The sequence below is a fragment of the Cygnus olor genome, chromosome 3, assembly GCF_009769625.2.
Source record: "Cygnus olor isolate bCygOlo1 chromosome 3, bCygOlo1.pri.v2, whole genome shotgun sequence".
NCBI lineage: Eukaryota > Metazoa > Chordata > Aves > Anseriformes > Anatidae > Cygnus > Cygnus olor.
This window is the reverse complement of record NC_049171.1, coordinates 23,742,513-23,764,338: the sequence shown is the minus strand read 5'-3', so window position 1 is coordinate 23,764,338 and position 21,826 is coordinate 23,742,513. Positions and strand designations below refer to the sequence as shown.

The window sequence follows — 21,826 nt, the reverse complement described above, 5'->3', positions numbered from 1 at the left end:
AAGGTCTTATGACAGAATGTGTGTTTTTTTGTTTACTTATTTTTGTTTGTTTGTTTTTTTCAAGAGCACCCTGCCTCATCTTGTCTGATTAAACAGAAAACCTGTGTTGCATGTTGAGACACACCAACACGTGAAAACAATTAATATTTTTACAATCCTTTCTTTCCTGTGAAGTCAGCTGGCTCATGAAAAATTATGAGTTCTGACCTCACTAAAACTCACATTAAGATTGATATGTTCACGAAAGCTACATTAACTTTCACAAACTTAATAGCCGTGGAGCACAACTATTTTTTTTTCTCTCTGCTTTATTGAGGTCTGTGAAACACAGTACGTTGATCCGTATGTTAGCTGGGGACTCCCCACATAGCAAGCTATATGGAAATGTGATTATTCTCCTATAGCTAAACCTTTTGAGGCAGTAGATTCTTCTCCTACCCGTTTAAAACCTTTTGTTTTCCATACTGCTGAAGCAGGGAGTAAGTTATCTGACACACCTGTTGAAGTAGGAGCCTGCAAATACATAAAGCTCAGTACATAACTCAAATAGTCTCCTGTACACCATATTGAATTCTCATTAAAAATTTGCCTTGTGTGTGTTTTAAGCAAGAGAAAGTTTGAGGTCTTTGATGGCGATGGAGTGCCATTTACTAAAGCATTGAGAAAACGTGAGGAGTGGTGGGCAGCTTGTGAGACCTCACAGTCCAGCTTTGTTAAAAGCCTGCACAGCATCAGTAGGGGAGTGCCTGAGTCGGAGCAGACAGCACTGCACTGATGCTGCATCAGATTGTTTTTCTCTGGACTTTACTGTAGTCTCAGAAAACAGTAAACCAGAGTGTAGGAAAGAAAGAGAATGAAAAGGAATCAAATGTTTTTTGATGGCATATTGCCGTATTTAGTACTAAGTAGTAGTAAGTGCCTTATTTAGTAAGCTGGCGATAGCTGAAGAGTCCCTTAAATCAACAGTAGTGTATCTATTCATGAAGCTGATTTTTCAAATGTAATCTCTCTCTCTCTTTTTTTTCCTTTTTTTTTTCTAATGTCTCTATCAGTTCATAATGTTTTCCCTGACCTGTAAATACTTAGCCTTGAAAAAAGCAGAGTGGTACATACAAGGTGTTCTACATTTTCTATTTATCAAATAATGCATGACATTGCGTATTTTACATTAAGCTTTATCTGTTCAGTGCTGAAAAATCATCTTGAATGTGTTTTGCTGAAAGATGGAACATTTTGTTTGTGTTTATTCAAATTTATTCCCTAGTACACATAGGATATTTGCATACAGTACGATTATAACTTTGTAACTTAAAAAAAAAGCTAGCTCATGCCTTATTTTTTAAAAATTGCAGTTCTTACCTAGTATGGCAGATCTTCGTAGTTCAAAAATCCCTTTTGATTTAGTATCAACAATCATTGCAGAAAGTGCTGGAAGCAATAAAGGGAAAATCTATTTGTGAAATCTCTCTCCAACAATTTTCATTCACGATTCATCTGTACAATTTTAGTAACTATTCTGTTATCAATGAATCTTGTACTCATTAATACTTGTTCTCTCATCTTAGTAACAATTCTAAGTATGGGTCTGATGGACTCTTGTTTCAAAGTTTTTCAGGAAAAAAAATATAAGAAAAAATTGGGCTTCAGATTGCTGGATGTATAAAATTTAAGAGAAGTTGTGTGAATCCTTAAATGCTCCACTGCTTTGTTAATAGTTAGGAGAGCATGAAAATCTTGATGTGCAATGTATTTTCTTTAATCGTATAACTACATCAAGATAGTATCTTTGCACATTCCTGACTTCCATCTTGAAGTTAGTGTGCTTTTTTCATGTAAAATTAGAAGTCAATTAGCTTTCTCTTTTCTTTTTGTCAACATCAATTTCAGATGTCTCAATGAAAAGAAATATCAGAATCAAATTTCTGTGTGGTGGGGGCTGACTGGTTAGGAAGTGTGCAAGTGGGAGTCTTGGACCTTTTGTCTCCAGTTGTGATGGCTGGATGAGGGAGCCTCTGCATTCCTGGATCAGACTCCTTAAGCCACAAGGACTTGCTTCTATTTAAAATTGCTTCATAAATTAGGTTCAGCTTCAAACTAGTTATATTCACCCCAGTCTCATCTCTCCGTATAACTGTATGGAAACTTCCCCATAACTTTACATTTTGTTTAAAATGCTTGTAGTTTTCAGCCTCTTGTAACTGTGATTAGTTCATGTGCTTTTATTTTTGTCCAAGCCCTGCCTTCAGCTTATATAAAATTTCTTGTGACCTGGTGTTTGCCTTCCAGAGTCTTCATAGCATTTGCATTTTAGTCTCTGTTTCTCAGATGAAAGCTGTAAAAAACCATCCAATATCTTCTTAAAAGCTTTTGATCACTTTCATAGCTCTGCTCTGCATTTGTTTCAGATTGAATTGCTCTTATTTGAGCAAGGATAAATCAGATTTGTATGCAGGGCTCCAGATAAGGTCTTTGCAGTTTCTTGTGCTTATCTTTCTGTTTGATAAGTACATTGTTTAACACACAGAGATACTGTTGCTTTAGCCTTCATATCCTATGGGATTTCAAGCACAGAATGGATTTGATTTTTTTTTATGAATGTAAGTCCTTTGTCTAGTGAGATTCTCAAAAGTTGTCTGGTTTTGCATTATTATTTTTTAAAGGTATTTGCTTGGTTTTATTTGTTATCAAATAGGTGAGGTGATGAGCTAGAGGTTGTCTTCTGACTACATTGATGGTGTTGGCAGTTCAGAAGTAATTTTGTGGAAGGATGGTTGGGAAAGTGGGAGTACCATCACTGCCAAAAGGTCAGAATGATCTTTCGCACAGTGAGAAGGGCAGGTAACGGATGCTGCACACGCCTGTAATGATCGTACTGACGAATTGGAAGACAGACCATAGGACACAGTGAACTTTTTTGATGGGGTGGAAAAGCATGATTTTGATATTTATAAGAATATGACTAATGACTTTTGATCTCTGGTAGCTGGCAAAGTTTCCATTTATAAATTTTGTACAGACTCAAGTGCTTTTTATAGCCTCTTCCTGGACTGTCATGCTCAGCTTGTTCTTTCTTCTCCTTGTTCAAGAAGAGAGAGCTAAAATCAGGAAATACTGCTCACTGATCTCAGCTCATCTAGGAAAGGGTGTAGTACATCTGAGGGCAAAACAAGTATGAGGAAATATAAAGTTTTAGCTTTAACTTAAGATTGCCTTTGCACTTGAGAATTTTCTAGCATTGTTTGTACAATATTGACTTTTATGGTCTTATAACCAACAGCAAGACATTTATTACATACTTTATAATAAAAGTAAACATACTAAAAGTAAAATCCATCAATCTTTCGTTATTACCTGCACAAGAAAATTAAAATATCAATCTCAATGTGGAAGATGTATTAGAGTTTTAACATTGCTGCATACTCCCAAGTGATTTTCATAGATATGCAATCCAATACAATTTTGTACATCCTTAGAGAATGACAGACACAGTTGGGTAAATGCTTGTAAAACAAGAAAGCTGTAGATTTCAAAAGTGATATCATCCAAGTATTTTATCTGGAAAATATCGCTAAGATTTATGAGTGCACAAATACAGAAATGTACATATAACAGAGAACAGATTTCCTTTTATCCTTGGATTCTGTGAAAATACAGGTTTATACTTGCTTAGCTAACAAGAGTAAATATAACATCTTGATTTCTGTAAGCCAATAAGGCTATTTTTTAAATCTCTACAAGGCTCGACAAAGACAGTCTCAAGAAGAAAGTTGCCAAGAGATATATACTGGGCCATGCTTCACTGTGTGAATGCTTCAGTGTGTGGATGTCCCAAGCTGGAAGGGACCCACAAGAATCATTGAGTACAATTTCTGGCTCCACACAGGAACACCCAAAAATCAAACCATATGTTTGAGAGCATTGTCCAAATGCTTCTTGAACTCCGTCAGGCTCGGTGCCATGGCCACTGCCCTGTGGAGCCTGTCCCAGTGCCCGACCACCCTCTGGGTGAAGAACCTTTCCCTAACACCCAGCCTGACCCTCCCCTGTCCCAGCTCCATGCCGTTCCCTCGGGTCCTGTCGCTGTCCCCAGAGAGCAGAGCTCAGTGCCTGCCCCTCCGCTCCCCTCGTGAGGGAGCTGCAGGCCGCCATGAGGCCTCCCCTCAGTCTCCTACTCTGGGCTGAACAATCCAAGTGACCAGCTGCTTCTCAGATATCTTCCTCTCTAGACCCTTCACCATCTTGGCTGTCCTTCTTTGCACACTCTCTAATATTTTTATGTCCTTCTTATATTTTGGTACCTGAAACTGTATGCAGTACTTGACTGAGGTGAGTCCATATCAGCACAGAGCATATCAGGAAATTACATGAGTGTGGAACAGTGTCCCCCACACCCACATTCCCTCTGCTGCTGAATAATTACCATAAGTTTGACTTCTAGTGGCTGGATATAGCCCCAGTGCATATTTTGATTAAAATATAGTACTTATCTAAAACTGAGTATAACCTTTGATTTGCTGGCCACCAGATTTATATTTATTTATTTATTTATTTATTTATTTTCATAACATGTTCTTTTTTCCCATTATGTAAGGAAACAGTGTAATTATTCACAAAATAATTGCCATAAACATCTGGGCATTTTCTTAGGCAGAGGTACTTTTTTCAGTTCTTCAAGAATCTATAATTGAAGCCTAAACTTTGAGTTGTAGCATCTGCAACAGTGATGCCTTGCAAAGGAGTTCAGTATCCATTATCTTCTGAAAATGGGACTCTTGTTCTGGTGTCTGAATGGATACAGAGCTTTTCTGAAAACATCTTGGGCCCAGAGAAATTGTGGACACCTCATCCCTGGAGGTGTTCAAGGCCAAGTTGGATGGGACCTTGGCCAACCTGATCTAGTGGGTGACATGCCTGCCCATGGCAGGAGGGTTGGAACGAGATGGTCTTCAAGGTCCCTTCCAACCCAAGCTATTCTATGATTACTTGGAGGAATAATAGACAGTGGTTCCAAAACTTGAATAACCTTTGCATAGGAAGAATATGCTTCTAAGTTTTTTTAAATTATTAGTGAATATTTTGTATTTCATACTAATTAAATTTAATTTGATGAGTCATGAGTTTACAAAATGGCCTAAATAAGACAGTTTGGAGTAACTAATTTCCCAGATAAAATTGAAAAAATTAAATAGTTATGTCATGTGCAGGCATTGTTTTGTGATCTTGAGAGAGCATGACATTGAACTCTAGGACTCAGAAGATATCCTTATTTCATTTTTGCGGGGAATAAAGATGAAAAATCTATGTTTATTTCTCTTCTGTTTCTCACAAAAAAAAAAAAAAACAACAGTAAGTTTAGATTTGTGTCTTGTGTAAATCTGTGTTTTGACACATCAGCTGCTAGAAGAGGTTTTAGAGAATCCTGAGATCTTCTGTTAGGAGAAGAACTAAAAATGGAGTCATTCAAACTGAAGATTTCCAGTTTCAATCTAATGTGCCTGTGTTTCTGTGTGTGTATATATATAAAATAGATGAAGTAGACTAAAAATTGAGTGTTCCCAGATGCCTTTCTTAAATATCATAATAAATATGAAATAGAGCAAAAATTAATTTAGTGATATAATCAATACAGATTATTTGTTGACTTACCCTTTCTGTGGGAGGCATTTCTTTTAATTATTATTTTTCTTATTATGTAATTTCACCTTATCTTTATTAGACTGGGAGCTTTCTAAATCTCAAAACAGAAACGTAAAATTATTTTATTATTATTATTTGTATACAACCCAGGGCCCAAGTTGTGGACTCCATATTATATTAGATACTACCATTTTTGCTTTTTTTTTTTTCCTTTGGTTGCATAATCTGTGCTCCAAAAGCATATAATGAAAGTCAACAGTAAACTTGAAGCTCAGGATCATAAACATTAGAAAAAAGAATATAATCAGTATAAATAGCCACCAGTGATTCTAAAGAGGCTTATTTTTCAGCAAACTTCTTGAAGACAGAATCATGGGGTTATTTAGGTTGGATAGTATCCCTGCTGTTTGTTTAACACTCACTCACCCCCACCAAAGCAAGGCTAAATTAGGTGAGGTTGTTTAGGGCCTTGTCTAGTCATATTTTGAATATTTCCAAGACAGATATCCTGATTATTCTGGGCACCTGGTTTCAATACTTGGCTGTCCTCATGATCCAAAAAACAAACCCATACATTCTAAGTGCAACTTCCTTTGTTGCAACTTGCATCCATTGCCGCTCTTCTCATCACTGTGCATCTTTGGGAAGAGCCTATTTGTGTCCTCTGCACTGGCCCAGCAGGTGTTTGGAGACAGAATTAAGATTAGCCGTTTGCAGAGCAGTCTTTTCTCCAGGCTGAATAAACCCAGTTCCCTCAGCCACTCCTCACAGGACAGGCTCTCCAGTCCCTGACCATCCTGGTGTTCTTCCATTGAATGGAGGATCCCAGATGACATCTGAGACGTCAGTGTCCTCCTTGTACTGGAAAGCCCCAGACTGGGCACAGTACACCAGCTATGGTATCACAAGTGCAGTATAGTGGGGGAGAGTCATTTCCCTCAATCTGCTGGCTGCTCTTTTACTCTTTTACAGCTGGGCATTTAGTTCTGTGTCTCTGCTGCTGAAGAATGTTGCTGCTAGGTCCCTTTCTGACAAACTGCTTCCTAGCTAGGTGGTGCCACACTGTACAGTTGCATGGTGTTACACTGTGATGGGTGCAATACTTTGCATTTGCCTCGTTGAATTTCATGTTGTGTCAGGATGTTTCAGAAGTAACTTGACAGCCTAGAGAATAGCAGTTCTGCTAGTAGTAGCAGTGCTACTGCTAATACTCACCATTATGGTATCATCTTGAACCTTTAGATGGTTCTTTCTATTTCTCATAGCAGTAAAAGGTGTTAAAGAATATTGGCTATAGTATCAACTGTCAAGGAATCAACTAGTAACCAGCTGCCAGTTGAGCTTTTTAGTGTTGGTCACAGCACTCTGAACCTTGCAGTCCAGCCAATTTTCTCTCAGCCTCACAGTCCATTTACCCATTTCATGCTCCACTGCTTCTGTTACAATGATGCTATGGAGAGCCTTGTCAACAGCTTTGCTGAAGTCATGGTAAACAACATCTACTACCCTCTGCTAGACCTCTAAGCCAGCCATTTCTTCACAGAAGGCAATCAGATTGGTCAGGCATAATTCACTGTTAATGATTCCATGTTGGCTCTTCCAGCCTACTCTAGAACTGAAAGATAAAATCCAGAAAAGATTCTGAGTTTGAAACGGTAAAAAAAAAAAGATTCTACGTGATCAGTATAGAAGGAAAGGAAGTAACCATGGAACAAGGCTTGAGTATTGAATCACTTTTGCTGGTCAAAGCTTAACCATCCTGAGAGTTCTGTACGAGTTGGACTACAAAGTTAGTCACAGAAAAAAACTGATTTTGCAAATGGCCTTATGTTTATAAGAGAAAGAAGTTTAGTATACCTACAAAGTATATTCTATACTCTATTCCAAGAGAAGTAAGTGAACAAAGATGGACTGAAACACTTTGTAAAGCATTTCCTCATTTCAGCACCTTTGAGACAATGGAAATCACTATTACTTGTGAAAGAAGTAGCATTTGTATTCTTTGATTAGCTTATTTCTTTATGACGCCTATTGCCATGGAGGTACAGATGAGAAAAAAAAACTATGACAAGATGAATTTATCAAAACAACAATGATCCATATGAATGACTTAGTATGTGACCTGGGCTTTAGTTAGCAAAAATAAGTAAAAACAAGTTTATGACCAGTGAGCATCCTGTGGAAAAGTAAGTAAGCCCTTATGTTATATGATAATGTATGAAATATATTTGGAAATAGCAGTAGAGGTATGACTGCTGAAGAAATAATCTGAAAATTTTATGTTTCCACTGGCTTCAAGTACACCAATAGGTTCTGACTTGCTTAGAAAAAAATAAATAAAAAAATAGAAAACCACACTTTTCACTGGTAGAATAATGCTGATCATTTACTTAAAGGAAATCTCTGTGAACTTGCATAGAATGTGATATACATAGTTATATAATACCTCTCAAATACAAGCAGTGTTAATAACTTTTTGTACTTTAGCTTCAGTACTTTGTGTAGTGCTGTAGAGGTGCCCTTCTGCTTTCAAGAAGTAACTGTGAAGCCTTGAGTGTTGAGTATTAGACCACATCCCTTAAAAGATGGAATGACTCTACATAATGGATCAGTAAATAACATTTTTTTCCAACAGCTTCTATATCTCATTCAACTATTTTGTCCATTTTTTTTTTTTTGTCAATACAACCTGATAAAGAACTGTGCTTTTTAGAATGTTCTGACAGAAATTGACCTACTCGCATAAGTCGACTGTATACTATTGACCCTGGCTGTTACTGGCATGAAAAATTTCAGCCAAGAATCTTTATTTATTAATTTATTAATTGAAAAGCCATTAATGGATGATATCTAAACACTCAGTCTCTGAGTAAGAGGGAAGTGAACATTGCCGTCAAAACAAACAAACAAAAAACTAATCCAACAACTGGAACATTTATTTTGGCTGCAAGAAGGATATGACTCAAACACTCATTCTTCCAGTCTTAAGACTTTATCCCAGCTAAAATCAGGATACCGCCCCTCTACAAAGTCCATATTGAGTCAGATTCATAGCATATACAATTTCTGTGTGAGACTTGTTTGTGCAAAGATATGCTCCCAACTTTTCAGACTTTATGAATGATTTATGGCAGGCAAACCCTCAGTGGTTTCCATTTACAGTAAGATAGTACAACTACTTGAGACTCAAGACTCAGGACTGAATTAGGGGTGATCTGAAATAGTCAAGAGGTGCCATACAAGAAGATACCGAATAATAATTATAAATCTCAGGTATTTATGCTGCTGCGGAAGCGCCCTACAGATACCTATTGACAGAGCCGTAATAGTTTCACTGTTTTCTCCCTCATTGTTGAACTTCAAAAGGGAGACTACAAACCATTAAAGGTATTAGAAACAGGATAAATATGTATATTAACTGAAACTTCAGGGCAGGAAGTAAGGGGGAGGATGATTTTGCTATCACAGTGGCACAGCTCTAGTAAAATTAAACTTCTCCTTTTTCTTATCACATATTTGTAGTTAATAAACCTTGAAGCCAAGTAATTCACTGTTTTTATTAGAACAAAAATTACATGACCACTAGACAACAGATTCAAATACTATTCCATCTTAATTTTATTTAAAAATTAAGTTTTCATCACTAAGGCATTCTTAGATCAAGTTCAGTTGTTCCTTTGATAGCTCCTGAAACCGGAGCTGATTCAGCCCATAGCAAATTCATGGCTGGCAGGTCAATAGATAAAGACAATGGTTTAAGAAAACAAATAAAGAACAGTATTACATTCTGAAACAAGTTATGTGAAAAGTCTTTGATTCTACAGTTTGTGGGTTGACATAGTAGATGCAGAAAAAAAAACTTCTAGTGCATACTTTAGAATTTTCCTACATCTATAAGTATAATATTGCCTGTGAACACTGGGAGAAAGTTGTTATGTCATACGAGCATACTGTATAATTCTGAAAACATGTTTTAGTGGAAGAAAGTGCTTAGGTAAATGCAAAGGAGAAAACATTCTGGAAAACGTATTTTAATATAAAAGAACTAATTAAGAGTTGCTCACTACCTGCCGACTAATGCCCCAAACAGTGGCCAGCATACCCCAGCCAGTTCCCCCCCAGTTTTATTGTTCCACATGATGTTTCACGGTATGGGATATCACTTTGGTCAGCCTTTGCCAGCTGTCCTGGCTGTGTCACCTTCCAGGTCCTTGTGCTCCCCCAGCTTCCTCACTGGCAGGGCAGCACGAGAGGCTGAAAAGTCCTTGGCTCTGTGTGAGCACTGCTCTGCAACAACTAAAAGCATTGGTGCGATATCATTGTTTTCATAAAAAAAAATCAAAACTCAACATTGCATGAGCCTCTACAAAGAAAATTAACTCATTCCCAGCTAAAACCATGAAAGGTTCCTGCCCAGGGAACTTCATAAAGTTACAGTTTAACCTTTAGAATGTGTCTAAGACTGCTAGTATGAAGGTACTTCTTGCTCTAAATAGAGGACACATCCTAACTGTTTTACTGATAAGATCAGCTTTAAGGAATCCTAGGTCCCTGAGATCACTGGGAACATCTGGAGACCTTGTTGGTCTACAAAAGTGAGAATTTTGCAAAGGGTAGGACTGTACAGTTACTGTCATTGCACAATCCTATAAACAAATGACCTACATGCATTTACACTTTTCCATACTAATACGAAAGATTGGTAGATCAATTAACTATTCATTGTACATAGCTTTTGGAAATAAAAAAAGAAAAAGTTTAATAAATCGACAATGAAATATTACATGCTTTTCAATTGATTCAATTTTTGGAATTGCTTTTAAAAAGAAAGGTCAAAATGCACTGTAATGGAGTGTAATGTAAGGCATTAGAAGTTTAAAAAAAAAATCAAATCTATTGATTTTCTAGTCTTTTCCTAAGTAGAAAGGCAAGAACAGTTCTCTAGAATTTTTAAAAATTAGTTTTTTAATGCAAATTTCGCTACTTACAACTTGGAAAAGAACTTTCTATTATTTCCAGAACACATTTATTAAAGAAAATACATATATAGGGACATATGCATATATGTTATACATATACACATATATATTTTAATGCATGTTTTGTTCGGTACAGCACTGTTCATTTGGTAGATTAATTTTTTTCCATAGGTCCCTTTTCATAATAGGCTGCTTTTCTGAGTTTGAGCAGGGACTTTTGTTTCAATTCCATTTGTGCAAGAAAATCTAACATTTTTTTCCTATTTGTTAGCATCTTTTGTTTTCATGAATATAGTTACTGCTCTCCACAGAAATTTTCTTCTTCTATGACTTTGAAAGTACAGTTCTTTGCATATATTTAGTTTATGCATGAAACCAAAGTCCAGCATGTATTTTAGCTATGTGGACAGGATATCGGGAGTTGTCCATCACACAAATATAAAAAACATCCTTTCATCAGCCCTGAATTTTTCTTTATCCCTGATTTTCTCCATACAGCTCCTGAAATTCCTCCCAATGTTGCAATTCCAAATTTGCCGCCTGTATCAAGGGACTCTGTCTTCCTCCTTATGCTTTTTCCTTTGTGTGTGTTTTTCCCCAGCCCCCAGTATAAGATGGTAATGTTATGAAACATTTAGGGGACTGTACTAGAGAGACTATGAAACAGCAGAAAAAAAAAAAAAAAAGTTTGCAATAACATTTAGCTGAGCATAGGTGCAACCCTGGAAAACTTTCCTGGTCTTTACAGGAAGAGCAGGAAAAAGAACAAATAACATGTATGCCTATAAAGTCTTATAAAGGTGTAGAAATAAGTGAAAGAAAAACATCCACATTGCTCCTTCCTTTCTTCTTTTCCCTTCCTTTCCCCTTCCCTTTTGCTAGTTTGAATTAAACTACTTTCTGAATTGTTGTTGTCCAGTTATGACTACTATAAGTATCATTGGCCTGTAAAATCTTACCATCTGATTCACAGAAGGATAAAACCAGTATCACCTAAGTGAGATAAACAGTATGATGTTTTTGCTATTAGGGCCTCTGGGCAGTCTTTGCAATATAGTTGATGATTGTGACATCTGTAAAAAAAAAATAAAAAAATAATCCATTATGTTCTCCTGAAGTCATTGTCAGATTGAGCTTCTGTCTAGTATTTTCAGCAAAGGTTAGGAAGCTATTTTTCATAGTTTTATATAACTGATTCCAATCTAGATGTCTTATTCCTGTAAACATCCACTGGAGTTGGATTGCTGAAGACCTCAATACTTTCAGAATCTATTAGAAAGTATATTTTTATAATTTGACCTTTTAAAACCAAAGTAAAGGAAAATAATATCCTACCAAAACAGGATGTTACGTTGACAGTAGTTGTCCTGACAGATTTGAAATAAACATGGGGAAAACATATAGGCATTGCTTACTGCATGTTTGAAGACTTGCATTCAAGTGTAATGAGCATAGTAAAGCTATAAGACTGTGAGTAAGAAAACTTGGATGGAATAAAATACTCATTCAATAATTTATTAAGTGACAGCTACCATTTATATTTTGTTTTTCCATTATCAACTATGGCTGTCTAATTCTAGACTTTCTTCCTCTGTTACAACATCTGTGTGATCAGAAAGGGGTGGACAATGAAGTCTGATATCCAGCAAAATGAAGGAAGTTTCACTCTCGCTAAGTGAAAGCAAAGGATAACTATGAAATGCTGTGAATATACTTTCAAATGCCCTATATCACAAAAGAATACAGAGATTAGCTTCAGAAAGAATATGGAAAAGGCCGTGTAAATAAACAATCTGATAGAGGCCACCTATAAGAATGGCTACTCATATTCAACAACGTTTATTTAACAACTTTTAATCAATTATTTGTATATTGTCAAAAATTATGCCATTTATCTGCTACATTTTACAGTCCTGATGTGGACTTTTGCCAATGTCTGATAATTAATATTAATGTTATCTTTTATTATATAAAATATAGTTTTTGAATGCTTTTCTAAAAAGACTAAATATATAACATGTACATAGTTACTTTAAATAATGGATTAAAACCTTTGATATGTTATCTAATTAATAAATTACATTAGAGATTTTGATCAGACAGTTTTATTGAAAGCTTAACATAATTAGTGGCAGCCACTAGTCACAGTAATAGCCTTCTACTGTCTAGGAAGAGATACGTAATGTATGAGTAAGGACTATCTTTTAGATTTAATTTCATGAATAAATGTTATTGCACAGTGCTCCAGATTGATCTGTGCTAGGAAATGAAGTCAATACAGATTCTTACATCTGTCTGACTGGTGAAGATAGACTCACGAGGAAGAAATCTTAGGAGGTGGATCTTCATGGCTATCCCATTGTACATATTTTTGCTTTTAAAATACTAAGGCTAACTGGATTCCTTTCTGAACACAATGATTTCTCTTCCAATTTGAGGATTTGATTGAAGGAAAATGAGGTACAGCATACCATGTGAGAATAAGTTGGATAAATGTAAAAAAGCTATTGCCTTTAGTTTTTCCATGCCGTATAATGTGTAATTGTTCTCAGTGTACAATAAATAACAAATGATTTCATGAATCAAGCATATTGATAATGAAAGACACAGTGACACTAGTGATTCTCCTTTCTTCCTCCAGGAAGTGACCATAGATTCTCAATTCAGTTGGAAGTCGACTTCAGTAACACTAGAAAAATAGGGGTCTTTTACTGAAGACTTTGCCATGGAATTAAAGCCTGATGGACATATATAATCTTTGCATATGATGCTTTGGTCGGCTAGAACTGTCATAATCCAAAGATTAAACTATTTTGGTTACTGTTACTAACCTTCAAAGGATAATTCATCTTAGGTCTAGACTAGAAGCAGTGAAGTGTGTGCAGAGGGAATTGTGCAGCTACCTCAATGTACTTCAATGAAATTTTTAGAAAAGCACATAAATAATGTAGTTGAATGCTTGATCTTGACAAGTGTGAAATCCTGTGAACTATTACATGTATTATTGAACATGGCTGTCATTCTCAGATCACTCATCTTTTACTGTTTCTTAGGAGGTTGTGGTAAAATGCATGCCAGTTTCAGGATGCCAAATTCCATTATATATGGGGGTTCCTGACAGATGTAGTGGTAAGAAAACACAGAGAAAAAGTCATTGTAGGAGACCTCTACAAAGACAGAAGACTGATCTGCTACAATATGATTCCAACAGTTAGCTAGTGCCAGTTGTCATATATGTATCTTCCATGTATATGGAAGATGTAGATTTGCTTTGATACCTTTTCCTTGGGACTGCAGTTTATCAGAAATCGTAGTCTTTGAATAATGTGTTTTTCCAGATAGCACACCCACTCAGAAAAATAAATGCTGAGGTTTGGGTTTTGTAAATTTTGCCGCATAAGCCAGGATGAATCTACTTAATTGTATAGTGTTTTATAAAGTGTTTTGATTCGAATATAATGGAAAGAGAGGTTCTCATTTCAAATGTAAGTATTCTCCTGTGTCCAAACCATGTAAAAAAAATGGACTTTTTTGACTTGTTTTGCAAAAGTACTTCTGTTAACCTACCGTGTCTAAAGCAGCAAAAAGGGGGAAAATTGCAGAGAGAGGGAGCATATAGTGCTATAAAACATAGCTGTAGCATGTAATGGATCATTGTTGCTAACTTTTTAGGGTGTAAGTTAGCATCTGCACTCTTCCAATTATTCCAGTTTGTTAAAATCACTTCCTTTAGTGTAAATAATTTTATGTGTATTATACATATAAATACTCATTCTCATATATATAAGTTAAACATTGACTCTCCGTTCAATGTGGATGAGCACAATCCAAATAAATATGCTGTTCTATTAAGGCTGCTGAAACAGCAGAAAAGAAGTTGAATATCATAGTTTCTTTCTAGCTTTGGTAGTTACTCACTCAACCTTAAGTAGTTCCCGTAGCGCATAGAGATCTTGCTTCCTGAATCTTCAGCATTAGTAGAACATTTGCCTAACCCGTTTTTCATTACAGTATTATATGGCTTTTGTTAGGTAGTTAATATTTATAGAATATTTTGAGATTTTTCTCATAAAAGTGTGATGTAACGGTTCTCTCTTATTTTAGCTTTATCTTTTTGGAAGGTCTTTACTCTTGGACCTTTTTGGAATTTTCCTATATAATTTGGGTTCTAACTTAAGTGTAATTATGATCATCTAAATGCCAGTGTGACTAACGGTTTGAGTAATGAATTAAGGGTGTGCATGCAATAATTGAACTTACATGGTATAATGGGGCTTAATTAGAATTGATATATTGATATAATGCTTTACAACACTCTGAGGATGTGCATGTATTGAATAAGGAATCCTCTCAACATGCAGGTTGGTGAGATTAGTATAGTTACTTTATTCTGCAGTTGGATAAAGTAAGGAAAGAGAGAAGTACAGGATGAAAGAATTTTTTCATGAAAAATGTGGTTTCTGAAACAATTCTTGACTTACATGTGAGCTTTTCAGACCACCATTTCTTTGATGAAGACAGTATTTTTTTGTGCTCTGTTCATGACATATTTCAGTTTCCTGTACTTGTTCTCTTCTAAAGAAAATTAAACTAATTAATTTGTACTACTTAAATGAAAGGAATGGCATGCCAACAGTAACTTTCCAATGAGTTCCAGAACAATTACATTTTCCTTCCCCACATCAAACACTTAACGCTATTCTTAGGTGGAGGAGTATCAAATTTAAAGAGATAACTGGTTAATATAATCTCTTCCATGTAACTAATACTTACAAATTGTAATAACTTTCTTCAAAAAAAAAGGAAAACAACTGTGTCCTTTCATATCCGCCCAATGTCATTGCTTAGTCATTTTTTTCTTTTCTGTTTCTATTAAAAAGATGAATTTATTTTCTAAAACCTGTAGCAATTTGAAAATAAACAATAAAATGTTTTAAAGTATATTTTAGACTCTAATTTACTGTCAGAGAGCAATTAATTATTGAATTAATTATTGAATTTTGGGAGAATTAGCAAGGTTCATGGGATATTCTGTTGTTTGAAAATAGATCTGTAAAGAATTTCACTGGATTATTGAATCAAAAGCTGTTTGAAATTAACTCTGAAAGTAATGAAGTCTCTTATGAGCTAAAAACTTTTGTGAAAATACATTCCATAGCCTAATTCATTTTATTTGTATTAGGAATACTGTTTTAAACAGTAACAATTACTTAATTACAATGGTTTGACAAATATTTATTACTTTTCTGCAGATTTTAATTGTAACTTTTTTCCTTCTTTCTTTTGACAGTATTACCTAGTCATACGTGTGGCAATCCAGGAGAAATACCTAAAGGAGTACTTCATGGAACAAGATTCAACATTGGAGATAAAATCCGATATAGCTGTATCTCTGGTTACATCCTAGAAGGCCATGCCATGTTGACGTGTATTGTGAGTCCTGGAAATGGAGCATCATGGGATTTTCCAGTTCCTTTTTGCAGAGGTAAAAATTAAGACATCTTTAAAATAATAACACACTATTAAAAGATCAGATTAAATAAATTTATTTTTAGGTTCTTTTTTTAATACAATGTACTTTCTAAAATTTTTTACCAGACTGTAATCACAATTCAGAAGCAGTGATTATCCGGAGTCTACATTCAGAAGTAGCAGATTTTATCTACTGATCTTTTTTTCTTTTTCATTTACATGTGTGATACCTATAGCAATTTTATAGCAGGATCTGTCAAATGCTTTTGTAATTTTCCGCTTGTGGAAATTTTCTTCCAGGAAGCAGTACCTTGAAATCTTCAGCCAGAGAATTTTTGAATGATATAAGCTGGAGGAGACCTCTGGTTGTCCAGTCCAGCTCCTGCTCAAAGTAGGGAAAACTTCTACGTTAGGTCAGGTTGCCCAGGTCTTTCCCTAGTAGAGATTTCTTATCTCCATGGACAGAGATTCTAAAGCCTCTCTGAAAACCTGTTACGGTGCCTAGCTGTTCTCATATGCAAGTCTAAGTGGAATTATCTTTTTACAGATTATGTCCATTTCTCCGGTTCTGGACCTGTGAGAAGATTATGGCTCCTTCTTCCCTATATTGAGCATTGCAGTTAGATCTCACAATCTCCTCTTGTCTAGGCTGAAAAGTCCATTTCCCTCATTCTGTAGTCTCATACATTATGTTCTTATGCATCTTAACCATTTTAGTGGCCTTTCTCTGTACTTGTTCAAGTCTGATTTTTTGTACTCCAGTATTCCAGGTGGGGCCTACTTAGTGTCAAGTAGATGGGTTAATCATTTCTCTTTACCTACTGGCTATACTCTTGCTCATGCAACCCATTATAAGGTTAGTTTTTATTGCTGCAGTTGTGCACTGCTGAATCAGCTTGTGTTCCATCAGGTTGTTTGTCAGGTAGCAAGTATTTTTGCATGGTATGATCTTGTTCAAGTTGCAGGATTTTGCATTTCTCTTTTGAGTTTAATGAGATTCCTGTCTGCTCTTTCTTCCGTCTTGTCAAAGTCTGTCTGCAAACCTTGTCAGGATGTGTTCAATCCTATATTCCAGATCCAAGATGCAGTGGATATTATATAGATAATAAGTGGATATTATAGAGATTCAGCCCTAATATGAATCCCGGCTGCAAATAACTGACCATTAGCTTGAGTTTGAACAACTGGCCTCTGCCATCTGGGCCTGATGGTCTTGTCAGTTTTTCACTCATATCCAGTCCATATGCTCTCAGTTTGGCTACAAGGATATAGCGGGGAACGGTGTGAAAATCTTGTTAAAGCCAATCTAAATCCTTTCATCAAAAAAGGCAATCAGGTTGACCAAGAATGATTTATATTGGCAAAAGCTGTCCCAATTCACCTTCTTGTCCTTCATGTGCTTGGGAATGATTTTCAAAAGAACATTCTTCATAATCTTCTGGAGGTCTGAGGTGAACTTGACAGATACACAGTTGCCAGAATCCGTCTTGACTTTTTTTGAAAATGAGAAATTAAAATTTATCTTTTCTCTGATCACTGAGAATCACCCTTGATTGTCACAGACTTTAGAAGATGATAAAGATCAGCTGTATGCTGTGGCACGCCAGGAACCCCTGGATACATACTGTTGAGTACCATGAACTTGCATATATCCTGCTAACTTGTATAGTCCCTAAATTGTTCCTCCTATGCTGTGCGTACTACTTTTCTCCCCAAAACTAGTTAATTTCTTTGAGAATTAGGAGGTCTGAAGGCAGCCTTTGCTAATTATGAGAGGCAAAGATATCATTCCTTTAGCCTTTTCCATGTCTTTGTCACACGGTTGCCAACGCAATGAACAGTAAATCACTAAGGCCTTCATTTTCCTTTGTTGTTGATATAACTGTAGAATAGCTTCTAGAATGACTGCTCTTCACATTCCTCAACAGTATAATTCCATCCGAGTTTTGGCCTTCCTCCTTTCATCCCTGTGTTCCTGAGCAATACTTCTATATTCCTTTTGAGCAGATTGTTCCTGCTTTCACCTTTTGTACATTGCTGTTTTGCATTTGAGTTAAAGCACTTCAGTCAGGAATTCCCTGTTCAACCCTAGCTGCCTCCTGCTATGACTACTCATTTATGTACATAAAGAGATGGATCACTCTAGAGCCTTGAGGAAGCTGCCCTTGAAGTCAAACAAGCTCTCCTGGGCCCCTTAGCTCTTCAAGGCATCATCCCATGAGAGCCTGTCTACCACTTCGCAAACAAGTTGAAATCTGCTCTGCTGAACTCCAAGGAGTTTATTATATTACTTGCCTTCCTTACATCTCTCAGGATCTTCAACTCATGGTTATGGGAACTGCAGCTGGTGTTGAATATCACTTTTTTTGAATGGTTCTTTATTTCTACACCTAATTGCCTTGTCCAGTGCCTGCATTAAAAAAAATAAATAAATAATATATATTTTCAGTGGACTCAGAAACCTGGTGGATTGCTGGCCCTCTGCTATGCTGCCCTCCACAGAGGTGTGATTGGGGTGATTAAAGTATCCAGTGAGAACCTGAACCTGTGATTGGGAAGCTTCTAGTTATTTAAAGGTTTTGACCTCTTCTTCTTGATCAGGTTGTCTGTAGCAGACATTCACCACAATGAAACCTCCCTTTTGGCTTCTCTCTCTCACTCTAGTCCATAGGAACAAAACATAATTGTTGTCTGTCATACAGCAGACCTCTGTTCATTCAAGGTCCTGTTTTGTGTAGGGTACAGCTTCTCCTTTTCTTTCTGTTTTTCATATGAGCCTGCAACCATCTGTCAGAGCACTCCAGTCAGGTGGGCTATCCTACTAAGTCTCTGTAATCTCAACGACATCTCAGTTTCATGACTTTACATGTACTTCCAGTTTGTCCAGTGTGCTTCACATGTGGCATTTTTTTGTGTGCAGGCACTTGAACCGAGCTTCCAGTCATGTTGCTTTCTGAGGAGGAGAGAGAGAAACTTTCTTTGTCTCCTTCCTTTGTCTCTTTCATCTCCCTTGTAGCCCTTATTCCTTGAAGAGAATCCTGTGGTTAAATAAGTCAAAGCTCTGTTGCCCAGCATCAGCTACTTGGTCAAGTGTTCTGCAGGAACCTGACATTCCTGCATGGGCTTATCCCTCTGGGCTTCTGTACACCCCAGTCCCAGAGCCATATCGACACCCTTTACTGCTCAAATTCTCCCTAGGCAGTATTATTGATACATTCATGGATGACAACTACAAAGGGTAGTAGTTGTTTTCTGTAATAATTTGTGAAGGTTTATTGTGACTGAAGAGTTTTATAATATAATTTCTCACAGCAAATAAATATGTTATACATTTCGCTGCTAAAAAATGTACAAGAGTTAATAACCACAAAACCAACAGAGATTTGAGTCATGTCTGCTGCTTGTATTTGATTTCAAGTAGTACACAACAGTTTTTTTGTTTTGTTTTGTTTTGTTTTTGTTTTTAACAGTGCTTTGAATACCATAAGAAAACACATTCTGTCTAACCTTTCAGTTGTCTGATCTTAGATGCATTTTTGTCCTTCTAACAAGTGGTAGTAATCAGGTTTCAGAAAAATATACATGTTGTAATTTCATGATGTCATCAGTGTACTAAATATTTGTTCTGTTTCTGCAGATACTGCCCATTTTGGCAGTGCAGTTTTAAGTACATGAGATGTGATGGCACTATACATACAAATGTCAATAACAGGAATGACATTTTGCTTATGATTTGTAATTCTATGAATTTGTCCCATTAATAAGAGCTCGGGTGGGGTCCTATACCCCAAGTAGAACTTCCATGAAATGCAAAGACTCCTGTGTACCTTCTGCCAAGAAATGCAAATCATAACATAAAAGTTATTTAACAGTTAATGATTTCTGTGAGTGGAGACATTGCCTTAAAAAACTTTTTGAGTTCATGTGGGATATGGATTTAATGATGGATTTTAAGCATTCCTTATTTTATTTCATGTTATCAGTATGGAACATATGCTATGGGGTAGCCATTTCTATTCACTATATCTTTGAGCAAGGAATGTTCCTCTTTTGTTTCTTGGATCCAAGGATCTTGGTCTTTTCCATGAAAGCACCTTTTGTTATAGTTTTGTTTCCAGATGGTGTTCTTCTTTCTAGTCATCATAAACTCATTTCATGGCATCCATACAAGATAATACAACAGAGTTAAATAAAGCTACATGATTTATATACTTAAAAAAAAAAAAAAAAGTAATACCCTTATTCTTCATGGTATGTTTCACTGATGCTGGCAAATTACTATTTTCTGCAATTTTGTTGCTTAATATTTTCAGAAGCATTAAGAAGCTGTGTGAAGTAATTTATACATTGTCTAACTGAACAAATGCTGCTTCTACTAGAAAAAATTCCCCATGAATTACAAACCCTCAAGGAAAATATATACAATATTCATTCTTGTAGCCACAGTATTGCCTCTCTGGCTGCTGGGGCTGCCCTTCAGAGGGCTGTCTAATGGGACAGAACTGTACTGCAGATTCATTGATGGCTTGTAATGAATTACGATCAAAAATCAAAGGTGTAGCAAATATCATTTTTAGAATGTTTACATAACTTGAGTGTTAAGGCATTTGCTTTATCTCTTTTTTTTTTTCTTCTGTATTTCTTCAATACATGTTTGACTTACTGAATTTAATGACTTTTTTTTTTTTTGTGTGTGTGTGTGTGTGAGAAATTATGGCAACTTCCAATCTGAAAAATGATAGAAAACAGCCCCAAAAGAAAAGTTCAAAGACAACTTCTGAAAAGGTGAAGCTATTACTAAAACTCACTCACATTTCTCCTTGTAAAAGTTAACCAAGAAATTTATCAAGAATTTCTGAAAGAAAAGGAAAGTATTCCAAAATTGTTGGCCTACAATTTTTTTGGCTTAGAAATTGACAAGAGGAATCATTCAATGCTCCACCGAAATTCTGTTCCTTTTTTTTTTTTTTTTTTTTTTTTTTTTTTTGTCCTGAGAAGGAAAAAAGAGGTCTTTCTTGTCTCTATCTTGGCTACTGTAACAGTGTCACCCAAAATGTCTTCTTTCATGTTGGGACTGAAATACTGTGCAGTGAATTCTGAAACGTTTTCAAAATTAGTTTCATCCTCTGCAGTAACTCCACTAATAGCTGATTTATGACATGTGACTACTTGTAAAAGGAACTTTGTATAATTAGGTTCTCAATTCTCGGTAATTCTGAGAATTCCTAGTTGATTATAGTTGCATGAGCCTAGATTTTTATGAAGCCAACATTAGGAATACAAATTGGATTAGTAATATTACAATTATAACCTTTTTCATGCAATGAAAATAGATGTGAGAAGAGCATGTAATAGTTACACTAAATGTTTATAAGAATGTGAAGACACCGTAATATTGGTGGGAAAATAAACAAACCAGTAAAGGAAATCATATGTCAGAAAGGTCCATAAGGATCAAGTAATAGTTAATCAAGTTCCAGGTTAAAAAAAAAAAAAAAAAAAACTAACCCAAACCAACCAACCAACCAAAACCCAAGCAGTTATTGGAGAAAAGCTTTTGTGGAGAATATATAATGAATGAGGTGTTCTTGGAATAGATAAAGCGAGAAAAGAGAATGAGTTTGTAAACTGAATACAGAGATTTAGAACTTAGATTTTTAAAACACTTACCAAAGAGAAATTGAAGTTTCTGGTGCTATTCATGCTTTTTAAGGTAGCAAGTAATTCTTTTACGTCAT

General features: G+C 35.9%; 1 protein-coding gene across 4 annotated transcripts in view; it reads left to right on the top strand.

Annotated features, from left to right (window-relative positions):
- CSMD1 (CUB and Sushi multiple domains 1) overlaps positions 1 to 21,826 on the top strand; it is a 1,148,093-nt gene that overhangs the window by 553,228 nt on the left and 573,039 nt on the right. For all 4 annotated transcript variants that reach the window (XM_040551456.1, XM_040551454.1, XM_040551453.1 and 1 more), the window contains one exon: positions 15,907 to 16,101. In XM_040551456.1, coding sequence (XP_040407390.1) covers positions 15,907 to 16,101 — 195 coding nt within the window. The remainder of the gene's footprint in view (positions 1 to 15,906; positions 16,102 to 21,826) is intronic.